Here is a 12,961-nt window from a genome sequence, read left to right on the forward strand (position 1 = left end):
GTGCTGGACTGGTTGAGCTCAGAAGTGAGAAGGGATCCAATGCAAGTTCTTTCTGTGTGCCAGCATTATTAAAGTCCTATAAACCAGTCTGCATTTTCCCCTGTCACTGTTGGAGTGACTTTTTTTTATTTTTTATTTTTTTGGTGTTGGAGTGACTTTTACATGCCCATTCCCCAAGAAAATCCTTCTTTTCCTTTGCCGTCAGTTTCAAGATGAGATGGGATTCTCCAGCATGGAAGATGACGGCCCAGAAGAGGAGGGACGTGTGGCTGAGCCTCGGCCTAACTTTAACACCCCTCAAGCCTTACGGTAGGCTAACCAAAGACCTTGAGACCTGGAGTAGAGGAAAAATGTATGTCTGAGAATGTTTGGAGAAGTTTTGGTTAACAGTTTCTCATCCCTGACTACCTCCTGTTACTGATATAAGGACGCTGAGCTCCATGGGGGTGTTGGGTGTGAAGTGAATAATTCTCCTTCTTATGGGGCAGTGCATCTCCAGACCAAGCTGTATCTGTTTGGGAAGGGAGAAAAAGCAGTAGCTGGCATCCACAGCAGCTTCTCCAGGTGAGTGGTGCTGGAGAGGTGTGTAGGACTCTGCGTGGCCAGCCACAGAAGCTACCCCAAAATTTAATATCCACTATGTCCCTTTTGTTCTTCTGTTTGCTGTTAACATCTAGTAAAAGTTAATGAACCTTTGTTATTCTCCAGGGCATTAATTGAGCAAACCATGAAGCGCCTGCAGTAATGCCCTGGAGTCTCAAAAGTGTATACTGCCCTTTTCACATGAATTAGCCCTTCTGTTGTCCCATCTAGAGGCTTTAATGCCCCCCATATTTGTGTTGAGTCTGCAGAGTTCACCCGTACTTTGTTGTTACCCACTCTCAGCAGCAGCATACTATCATTAGGTCCTGGCTAGATGTCAGGGCACGGTTTGTGCCGTGGGTAGAAAAAAGCAAACTCCAGGACTCACAGCCTTTAATTAGTCCTGTGCTTTCCCTTGACAGCATTACCTAACTAGAGAGCTTAGGATCCACCTGAGAGCTAGACCTTCAGGTAACGTGCAACTTACTGAAAAAGGCTAGGTATACTAACCAATGAGTAAAAGTCAGGAGTATCAGTCATCAATTCAGTCAGTTCAGTCACTCAGTCATGTCCGACTCTTTGTGACCCCATGGACTGCAACATGCCAGGTTTCCCTGTCCTTTACCAGCTCCCTGAGTTTGCTCAAACTCATGTCCATCAAGTCGGTGATGCCATCCAACCATCTCATCCTCTGTTGTCCCCTTCTCCTCCTGCCTTCAGTCTTTCCCAGCATCAGGGTCTTTTCCACTGAGTCAGTTTCTTGCATCAGGTGGCCAAAGTATTGGAGTTTCATTTTCAGCATCAGTTCTTCCAATGAATATTCACTCATATTCCATTATAATAAATACCATAATATAACCACAACAGAAATCTCGAGTTCCTTTTCCCCCCCCGACTTTGTTGAGTTTTAATTGATAGATAAGTTCTCAAACATTGAAAGTACACCGTGTGATGATTTGATATACATTATGTATTACAAAAGGATTTCACCCATGAAGTTAATGAATACTTCTGTCACATCACGTATTTACCGTTTTTCTTTTTTTGAGAACATTTTCAAGGTTTCTTAGAGTTTTTTTCTTTTTTCAATTTTATTTTTATTGATTTTTTTTTTAACACCAAAAACATTTTCTATTGTGGTATAGCCGATTAACAGTGTTGAGATAGTTTCAGGTAAACAATGAAGGGACTCAGCCATACATATACATGTATCCATTCTCCCCCAAAGTCCCCTCCCATCCAGGCTGGCACGTAACTTTGAACAGAGTTCCATGTGCTGTACAATAGGGTTTTGTTGGTTATCCATTTTACATATAGCAGTGTATACATGACCGTCCCAAATTCCTTAACTATCCCTTACCCCCCAGCAACCATGAGTTCCTATTTAAAGTCTGTGAGTCTCTTTCTGGTTTTTTTTTTTTTTTTCATTTATTTTTATTAGTTGGAGGCTAATTACTTTACAATATTGTAGTGGGTTTTGTCATACATTGACATGAATCAGCCATGGAATTACATGTATTCCCCATCCCGATCCCCACTCCCACCTCCCTCTCCACCCGATTCCTCTGGGTCTTCCCAGTGCACCAGGCCCGAGCACTTGTCTCATGCATCCCACCTGGGCTGGTGATCTGTTTCACCATAGATAATATACATGTTTTGATGCTTTTCTCTCGAAACATCCCACCCTCGCCTTCTCCAACAGAGTCCAAAAGTCTGTTCTGTACATCTGTGTCTCTTTTTCTGTTTTGCATATAGGGTTATCATTACCATCTTTCTAAATTCCCTATATATGTGTTAGTATGCTGTAATGTTCTTTATCTTTCTGGCTTACTTCACTCTATATAATGGGCTCCAGTTTCATCCGTCTCATTAGAACTGATTCAAATGAATTCTTTTTTTTTTTTTTTCTTCAAATGAATTCTTTTTAATGGCTGAGTAATATTCCATGGTGTATATGTATCACAGCTTCCTTATCCATTCGTCTGCTGATGGGCATCTAGGTTGCTTCCATGTCCTGGCTCTCTTTCTGTTTTGTAAGTAAGTTCATTTGTATCATTTCTTTTTAGATTCCAAATATAAGGCATGTCACATGATATTTTGGGGAAGGCAATGGCACCCCACTCCAGTACTCTTGCCTGGAAAATCCCATGGACGGAGGAGCCTGGTAGGCTGCAGTCCATGGGGTCGCCAAGAGTCAGACACGACTGAGCGACTTTACTTTCACATTTCACTTTCGTGCATTGGAGAAGGAAATGGCAACCCACTCCAGTTTTCTTGCCTGGAGAGTCCCAGGGACGGGGGAGCCTGGTGGGCTGCCATCTATGGGGTCACACAGAGTCGGACACGACTGAAGCGACTTAGCAGCAGCAGCAGCACATGATATTTCTCCTTCTCTGTCTAACTTACTTCACTCAGTGTGATACTCTAGGTCCATTCATGTTACAGCAAATGGCTTTGTTTCATTCTTTTGAATAATATTCCATTCTGTGTGTGTGTGTATACATATATATGTAGGTATATACATATGTATGTATGTATATACACACATGTATGTATATGTATGTGTGTGTGTGTGTGTGTACCCCTCATCTTCCCCTGAAGGAGGGCATGACAACCCACTTCAGTATTCTTGCCTGCAGAATCCCCAAGGACAAAGGAGCCTGGTGGGCTACAGTCCATGGGGTCACAGAGAGTCGGCCATGACCCAGGACAGCAGCAGACCACAGCTTCTTTATCCGTCCCTCTGTCAGCGGACATTTAGGTTGCTTCCACGTCTTGGCCATGGTAAACAGAGCTGCAGTGAACATTGCGGTGCATGCATCTTTGGGGGCCATGTTTTTCTCTGGGTATATGCCCAGGAGTGGGATTGCAGGGTCACATGGTAGCTCTGTTTTTATTTTTTAAAGAACTTCCATACTGTTCCTTAGAGTTTGTATTTGACCCACTTACTTCACACCATGTTTCATAGAAAAAAATTCTAGTGTAGCAGAATAGAATCTGAGCACCTATTATCATGGGATTTGATCAGTAGACCTATTTCATTTCCACTACACACCTCTGTGTGTCAATTTTTAAAATTTCGGAATTACATAACTACTTAAAAAATTCTTATTCAGTTCAGTTACCTTCTGGTATTCTGCTTAGGCTGCTGCTGCTTTTCTTTTAGCTGGAAATACAAACCTAGCTTATTATTTGATTATAAGTAAAATATCACATGGAAAGTAGGTTACTTGTGCTCCCCTTATCAACTGTCCATCGAGATAATGCTTCTTAGAATCAGGTACAGCTCTTTTTGCATTATACTTTTTTTCCTGCTTCTGTTCTTGTTCCTCTGCTAGGTATGCAGATACTCAAAAGAGTTTTCAGTTCTCAGTAAAACTGTACAGAGGACAGTCCTATGTCTATAGATTTTCATCCTGGGCCTGCCCATACTTGCAATAAATACTGTTAAAGGAAACATAATGTGTATCCCCAAGGGCTGTTGGAACAAAGTTATGATCATTTAACTATTGTACAATCTAGAGGATTTATTGAATTAGGATAACCTGCTAGTCATAGCTGCTTGAGCAGTTTGTATGCTGATTTCATAGAGTAGCGATTTTTGCTTAATCACTTGAGTGTTTTCTTCTGCGTCTACCTCAGAACTAGCATTTGGATTCTTACTTCAGCCCCTGACAGTCTCTATCTGTCTCTTACAAAGTGGGGCTGGGAGGGTAGCGATAGAAAGCTTGGAGGAGGAATTTAGAGGGCTAAGATATTTTCATGGACATGAGTAGGGTCACACTTGAACCAGTCTCTCACGATTCATCTAAGCTGCCATGTGCTTTAGGGCTTCCCAGGTGGCACTAGTGGTAAAGAACCTGCCAGCCAATGCAGGAGACGCAAGAAACGTGGGTTCAATCCACGTTTCAGGAAGATCGCCTGGAGTTAGGAAATGGCAACCCACTCCAGTATTCTTGCCTGAGAAATCTCATGGATAGAGGAGCCTTGTGGGCTACAATCTGTTGGGTTGCAAAGAGACAGGATGGAAGTGACTTAGCATGCATGTAAGCACCATATGTTTTAGTTTATGCCCTTTCTACTCCATGCTAGAAGGTCTCTGAGTTTTTATGAAAGGAAGTCAGGGCAGCCTGAATGACTAGGAGGTGGAGAACAGGAAAAGCTAGACCTGGGGTGGGAGTAGCAGCTAGCTTAGAGAACAGAGGCTGTGCTTTGGGAAGATTCTGTATCACCATTAAGAATAAGTCCCAGATTAATGTAACTGTCAGTGGGATGCAAAAATTGTGGATTCCCATTAGCTCCTTGGCTGCTTTGTTATCCAGACATTACCCTATGTTTAGATTTTAGTTTAATTTCACCTTCATTAGTATATTACTTAGCGTACTGATTGTAGGAGAATGGCAAGGGGATGATTCAGAACCATCTTATCTGAATCTATTTTGGGAGAAGATTTGGGTAGGCTAAGAGTTTGCCTCTTGGCTAAAGTGAGACTTGAGGATTAGCAGTAGATGGAAGTTGCTCAGACTGGCTTAGCCCATGGTAGGAAGGAACTGGATGTGTTTTGGATCCGTGAAAATATTCAAATCCAGCCATCTCCCTGTGGGGGATAGGTTTGAGGAACCACTGGCCAACTTACTAAATGAGCAACATTGCACCTTGAAGGAGCTACTTGAACAGCTGAAGATGAAAAAATCTTCAGCCAAACAGCAGCAGGAAGTAGAGAGGGTTAAACCCCAGAGGGAGAAGGTTCATCAGACTCTGATTCTAGACCCAGCACAGAGGAAGAGGCTCCAGCAGCAGATGCAGCAGGTAAGACTCTTCTTGGTAATGTTAATACTGGATCATCTTCATCTTTTGAGATGAAGCCAAAAATTAGCAGCTTGTGAAAGAAAGAAATAGATGTCTTGGTAACCATTGAAACCACAGGACCACAGCATCTTCACATCAGTCAGGACCTTGAAAAGTCACCATGTTCATGTCTTTATGGCTCAGATAAGAATGCATGTAAAAGGACTTTCCTGGTGGTCTAGTGGTTAAGACTCCAAACTTCCAATTCGGGGGGCACAAATTCTATCCCTGGTTCGGAACTAAGATCCCGCATGCTGCACAGCAGAGCCTGAAAAATAAATGAAAAAGAACGCTGTAAAATTTCAAAGAATCTTTAGTAATCCCTTCTGAATTGAACAGTCTTACGCCAGAGTAGTTTTTGTTCTTTCTAATCTCAGTTCCTCTGCTTTGAGGTTAAACTGCCTTTGATTCTGTCATTTTGCTGAAGTAGAGCATATCTGAGAAAAAAATTCATACTGAAATAACTTTGTTGTTCTCATAGTCTCCCTAGAAAGTGAAATGTGTTTGATAAAGTCACTGACATTGGTCTTCTGGGTTTCTGAGATGACAACATCATAACATGTCACACTGTATTATTTTCTTTCCCTTCCCAGCATGTTCAACTCTTGACGCAAATTCACCTTCTCGCCAGTTCCAACCCCAGTCTCAGTTCGGAGGCCAGTACCACCAGGATATTTCTTGTAAGGTTTCAGATACTCCTAAATCTGAAGAATTGTGTATTTAATTAGTTAGGAAGTCATTTCTCACAGATACCAAGTCATCATGAGCTATATGAATTCTTCTCTCCTGCAAGTTTTGGTAAATATTTGTGTGGCTTCCTATGCTTGCTGAGAAAACATAAGTTACTGCTTCCCAGGAAAGGACAGAGTGCGTATTCAATTTTCTAAAGACAATTCCTCTTACCTTTTTATTGGGTGCTCTTCCTACCTGTAGTTCCACCCATCTTAGGCTTTTGATACTTCTCTTCTTTTTATTGAATTCATTATTTATTAAGCTTGATATCATTGTTTTATGTATAAAATTAATTTTGCTTGTGGCATTTTGAAATATTTTGGAGGAAAGGCTTTTAATTTCAAAATTTTGGGAATTCCCTGGTGGTCCAGTAGTGTTGGATTCGTCGCTTTCACTGTCAGGGCCCAGCTTTATTCCCTTATTGGGGAGCTAAATAAGATCCCATGAGCAGCAGGGAATGGGCAAAAAATTCACATTTTAAAATCTGAACTTAAAAAAAAAAATCTGAACTTTGGGGCAGCAATAAGGATATTCTTTGCCTGTTGGGTAAGTCTCTGGAGTCTGAGTTGACTCATAATCAAATCTTCCTTGGATAGTCAATGGAGTATGTTTCTCTCTTATTGTGTTCAGAGGATCACGAGCAATACTTTATTCTGAGTGTTATTCAGAGAAACAAATAAAAAAATTATTTATTAATTTTTTAAGTAATGGCTCTCACTCTTGAGAATTTTAATTCCATCTGGGGAGCTAGAACATACATCCAAAAGGCTGAGGAACACTCAGACTGAGAATAAAACAGGAATAAATTAGTGTATCAGAGATCCTCAAATATCTGAAGATTTAGTAGAAGAGCTCTCTTAATGGAAAAACATTAATTATGAAAGATTTTATGATGATTTTAACCAATTTTATCCTATTGTAGGAAGGACAGTTTTTCTCTCAGAGTCTAAGAGCTACTGGTATCAATTGTCTGGAACTCACATCTCCTTTGTGTCCTGTTTTCTCAGAAAGAGCTGGGAACCTTTGCCCAAAGCTCCATCGCCCACCATCATCAGTTTAACCCCAAGTTTCAGACCTTGTTCCAACCCTGTAACCTGATGGGAGCTATGCAGCTCATTGAAGACTTCAGCACACAAGTCAGGGTTGACTCAAGTCCTCGTAAAACTGTCATGAAGACTGGTAGGGAACAGAAGGGTCCACTTTAAGTTTTTATTTGCAGTGTGAGTTGGGTGTCTTACCCCACATATCATTTCCTAGGGATAATTTCCTAGGGTTGGAAGAGATGGGTATTTGTAATTTCTTTCTTCTCTCTTTTATCCTCCCTGTGTGTTCATTACCTAAGTTCTAGAACTAGGTAATAATACTGGGGTTTAAGTAGACGATGGAGTCAGTGAATAGGACAGGGAAGTGGGAGGTAGAGATGTGGGACTCATTGCTAATAATTGGACTTAAATAGATATGAGGGTAAGTATCAGGAGTCAGGTCAAGACCACCGATATCAGATAAAGATGGAAGTCAAGTGGTAAAGTGAGGTTATATTTAGGTTTTTACTGTCTTCTTCATTAACATCATTTTATTTCCCATAATAATTATAGTGGTGTCTCCATTTTGAGTGAAACATTGATTTGGGAGTTAGGAACAAAGTAAAAATGTTGTGCATTTGCCATGTTCAATAGTTTAAAGACATCTTCAGGTTTGGTTTCTACTTTCATTGGTTTAGTTTTTTTTTTTTTTGTGAAAATATTTCCTGTTCCCTTAAATCAAATATTTACTTCTCATTTCTTCCTGGTTTAACACATTAATTGTGGTTTGCTCTGGATTTGGACTTTGGTCTTCATTTTAACTCCCACTCTTATAATTTAATTGAATATAAGTACATTATGTCATAGACACTGATCTCAAACTGCGTTATTAGTTATATGTTGGTAATGAAAACTTAACACCAGACTACAGTTATGACTTGGGCTTCCCAGGTGGCTCTGTGGTAAAAGAATCCACCTGCCAATGCAAGAGACGCAGGAGACACGGGTTCGATCCCTGACTCGGGAAGACCCCCTATAGAAGGAAATGGGAACCCACTTCAAGGATTCTTGCCTGGAGAATCACATGGACAGAGGAGCCTGACGGACTACAGTTGATAGGGTTGCAAAGAGTTGGACACAACAGAGTACGCATGTGGTTATAACTTACATATATAGTGACCTGTGTTTTTCTTCTGGGGATATAAAGATTACATTTACAAAAGGAAAAATATGACTATAGAGGTGCTTATCTCTGAAAAGGCAGAAGTGCCTGGAATTGGGAGGCTTAGACAGCAAGACAGAAACAAATGAGACTGAATTGTCTCATTCTCTTTCTGATTTTTTTGTCCCAACCTCAGGAAGAATCTGGGAGAACTTAATGAAAGTTAAGTAAGAATAAGTGAAATTTGGAATACCAGAGTTGTGAGGGAGATTAAGGAAGTTGGAGTCTTATCCTGGAAGAAAGAAAACATTGTTGAAGTTCACTTACCTTTCAAGGATTTAAAAGGGAAAGGAGGTAAAAATTTTTTGACCATAGAGTATCTGCCAGGTGTTACTTGGCACTTTATAAGTGTTTATGTTATTTAGTGTGTTAAGTGTTCCACACAGGAAAGAAAAAGACAATCAACTTTTAATAACGTTGAATGGGACTCCTTTTAGGTACATGTTAGGCTGAGAATGATTGTGCAAACTTTGGGGAGAGGGGTATGTGGGTGGATACACACGTTATTTAGGGTCACCTCTCTCTAAATGCCAAAATGCATTCAGAAGCTTTTGTGAAGCCCTCTTTTGTTCTGGAATTTCATTTACAATGAATTTTCTTCTTACAGCCTATAGATTGCCCTATTTGCCAAAGCAAGTGGCTTGGATCCTAGCCACAAGCAAGGTTTTCATGTATCCAGAGCTACTTCCAGTGTGTTCTCTGAAGGCCAAGAATCCCCAGGTTAAGAATTTCTTCACCAAGGCAGAGGACAGGTAAGGACTTAGTGTAGCAGAGAAGAAAATCAGAAGATTTGTGTAATAAGAAATGGAAACAAAAGACAAAGAAAAGCCATGTAGATGGACACAGTTCTATAGTATTTTCCTGTTCCAGCAGTGCTCTTTTTAGGGATTACGTATACATTTTGGAAACATTTTATGTTGTAATTTGTGTTTTGTTTATCATACAAACTAATCTGACAATACTGTTGGAGGAAAATTTTAAAGAAAAAACATTTGTATCCATTATCCTCACCAGCCCAAAGACAATGAGTTTTTCTTTTTTATTTCATACATAATTATTGGCAATTTGAGTTTAATTTTGTTTTGCTTTTTTTAGCTTAACTTCTTGAAATTGTTTTTCTATGTGCCATAGTGTAGCATTGTCTTTTTTTTTTTTTGTCTCTGTATATTGTCCTTCCAGGCAGGATTAATGGCCCTATCATAGTCCTTTTATTTGCCTCTTTTCCCTCCTTCTGTTGTTTGGCTGTTCTAAGTGAGGCTTCACCAAGGATCTTTGTGTATAGAACTTTTGAAACTCTTTGAGTTTATCTCTTTGGGTAAATTCTCAAGAGTGAGATTATTTGATAAAGGTTTGCCATCAGCAAATATGTATACAGGTAACTAATTGAGTATGTGATGTTGGGAGGTACTGTTGGTATGGATTTAATATGTTTAACATGGTGCCCAATATTCATTTTATATTTGTTTTATTAGAGCCATTCTCCTTCCCTCAAACTTTGTTTTTATGATTGCTATAGAACACATCATGTTGTGACATTTATTAGCAATTTATGCCTGGTTTTGCCTCTTATCACTTGATGGGAATACCTCACTGAGTCTTACTTGCATAGTACTTCTTAGCATTCAGTGAATATCTGAAATTTTCTATTGAGTTTCCATTAACTTGTACAAGAATTAGCTATAAAAAATCTGGGTTGCAGAATGTGGAGTTCGTCTGGGAGGCTTTTCAGCAGGATGGACTGTCAAGTGAGACTGAGTGTCCCCGCCCCCTTCTCAGTTTGTTGGCTTTAGGCCTGAAGCACTTTTTTAAAGGGACCCATTTTCCCAAGCCTCTGATCAGCAAGTACCTTCTCACTTGCAAGACTGCCCACCAGCTGACAGTGAGAATCAAGAACCTCAACATGAACAGAGCTCCTGACAACATCATTAAAGTAAGTGCTCCCTGCACGCTCCGCCGGGCACCTTGGCTGAGTGCAGCCTTTCCTTTTCTTTTTCTCAGATTCAGTGAATAGCCTTTTATCTAACGCTAGTCCCTCCTAACTGCACACTAGCCCTCTTTTCCTTTCTAAGGTCATTGATCTATTCTTTTTGTATGGAGTATCATCTTCTTCCCCTGTCATGGATATTTTTGCTAAATGTAAAACTGTTCAAATGTAAAAATACTCCTCAAATTTGTTTTCCTTTAGTTATTTATTCTCTTCTTCCACTCTAACCTTCTTCAAAGGGTAGGCAACAATCCACTTATATCCTTCTTAATTCTTTTAATTTAGATGTTTATATCAAAGTTATAAAGTATACTTTATATACTTTATAAAGGGGTCCCCAGCCCCCAGACCACAGACTGGTACTGGTCCATAGCCTGTTGGTAACTGGCTACACAGCAAGAGGTGAATGGCAGGCTAGTAAGCCAAGTTTCCTCTGTATTTACTGCCATTCCCTGTTGCTTGTATTAATGCCTGAACTCCACCTCCTGTCAGATCAGTGGTGGCATTAGATTCTCATATGAGTATGAACCCTATTGTGGACTGTGCGTGTGAGGGATCTAGGTTGCCACCTTCTTATGAGAATCATCCTAAAACCATCCCTTGGGTCTCCTCACCCCCATCCTGTGGAAAAACTGCCTTCCACAGAATTGGTCTCTGGTGCCAAAAAGGTCAGGGACTACTGCTGTAAAGAGTTAAATACCTCTGTGAGTCTTGTCATGAAAAGCAATCATTTTTCTCCCTATTTCCTGCTAGGCAAGATTTCTGCAGGGATGGTACATTTACCTCTAATCTAGGATCTAGGTAGAATGCTTAGAATTGCTATCACTTGACTTTCCAGATTTGCGCCTTCTCTATTAAACTGAAACCATGGAAGATGAAGACAGTTCTCTCCACACTCTCTCACTGCTTCACCGCAGTTATATCACAGTATAAGTTGGATTTTTTCCAGAGTTTACATTATAAACAGTATAAAAACTCCTGACAGCTGATCCATGTAGTGTATCATGATTACTTTGCTTTTCCTGCTGAATATTTTGTTTCTCCTGGAGTTAATAATTGCATTTTTGGAGGGTGAGTGGGACTTGGTTTTATTATGTATCTATTATCAGTTTAACATTGAAGTCTGCTTAAGTTTTATAAATCTCTTTTCAGTGTGTTCAGGTATTTTAGGGTCTCGGCTGTCACCTTCATCGTCCTGAAGAAGTCCTTCCCAGGGCGCTCTGATCCGGCTCCACTCTGCCCATGCTGCTCTCTTGGCTTGCTGCACTAATGTCTTTGGCTTTTTCTTCACGATTTTCCTGGAGTTTTGTTTCACCTCTTACTTGTGTTGGATCCTCTTATTTCTGTCTTTTTTTATTTTTTGTTAATAATTTTATTTATTTATTTTTTGGCTCTGCTGGGTCTTTGTTGCTATGTGGGCTTTTCTCCAGTTGCGGCGGGCAGGGGGATGCGCTCTCGTTGCAGTGGCGTCCCTCCTCGCTGAGCACGGGCTCTGGGGTGTGCGAACTTTCATGGTGGCAGTTCAGGGGCTGAGGATTTGCGGTTCCCATTCTCTGGAGCACAGGTTTAGTTGCTCTGTGGCGTGTGGGATCTTCCCGGATCAGGGATTGAACCTGTGTCTGTGTCTTCTGCATTGGTAAGTGGATTCTTAACACTGAGTCACCAGGAAAGCCCTCTTTTTTTTAAAAGAAAAGAGTTGTTTTTGACTGAGCTGGGTCTTTGTTTTGTGCAGATTTTCTCTAGTTTTGGAGGGCAGGTGCTTCCCTTTAGTTGTGGTATATGGGTTTCTCTGACACGGTTTCCACTGTTTCCCCATCTATTGCCCGTGAAGTGATGGGACCAGATGCCATGATCTTAGTTTTCTGAATGTTGAGCTTTAAGCCAATTTTTTCACTCTCCTCTTTCACTTTCATCAAGAGGCTTTTTAGTTCCTCTTCACTTTCTGCCATAAGGGTGGTGTCATCTGCATATCTGAGATTATTGATATTTCTCCCAGCAATCTTGACTCCAGCTTGTGCTTCTTCCAGCCCAGCGTTTCTCATGATGTACTCTGCATATAAGTTAAATAAGCAGGGTGACAATATACAGTCTTGACGTACTCCTTCTCCTACTTGGAACCAGTCTGTTGGTCCATGTCCAGTTCTAACTGTTGCTTCCCGACATGCATATAGGTTTCTCAAGAGGCAGGTCAGATGGTCTGGTATGCCCATCTCTTTCAGAATTTTCCACAGTTTATTGTGATCCACACAGTCAAAGGCTTTGGTGTAGTCAATAAAGCAGAAATATTCGTTTTTCCGGAACTCTCTTGCTTTTTCGATGATCCATAGGATGTTGGCAATTTGATCTCTGGTTCCTCTGCCTTTTCTAAAATCAGCTTGAACATATGGAAGTTCACAGTTCACATATTGCTGAAGCCTGGCTTGGAGAATTTTGAGCATTACTTTACTAGCGTGTGAGATGAGTGCAATTGTGCGGTAGTTTGAGCATTCTTTGGCATTGCCTTTCTTTGGGATTGGAATGAAAACGGACCTTCTCCAGTCCTGTGGCCACTGCTGACTTTTCCAAATTTGC

The 12,961-nt window shown here is 40.6% G+C and overlaps 2 protein-coding genes across 2 annotated transcripts in view; one reads left to right on the plus strand and one right to left on the minus strand.

The window, feature by feature from the left end:
• The window catches only part of SYT11 (synaptotagmin 11), a 75,432-nt gene that overhangs the window by 37,874 nt on the left and 24,597 nt on the right, over positions 1–12,961 (minus strand). The gene's annotated exons all lie outside the window — the stretch shown is intronic.
• LOC122677288 (GON-4-like protein) overlaps positions 1–12,961 on the plus strand; it is a 37,652-nt gene that overhangs the window by 16,635 nt on the left and 8,056 nt on the right. Inside the window, 6 exon segments of the mRNA XM_043877245.1 lie at positions 206–309; positions 5,193–5,391; positions 6,024–6,110; positions 7,170–7,341; positions 9,014–9,158; positions 10,183–10,336. Of these exon segments, the coding sequence (XP_043733180.1) occupies positions 206–309; positions 5,193–5,391; positions 6,024–6,110; positions 7,170–7,341; positions 9,014–9,158; positions 10,183–10,336 (861 nt within the window).

Source organism: Cervus elaphus, chromosome 20 (genome assembly GCF_910594005.1).
Source record: "Cervus elaphus chromosome 20, mCerEla1.1, whole genome shotgun sequence".
Taxonomy (NCBI): Eukaryota; Metazoa; Chordata; class Mammalia; order Artiodactyla; family Cervidae; genus Cervus; species Cervus elaphus.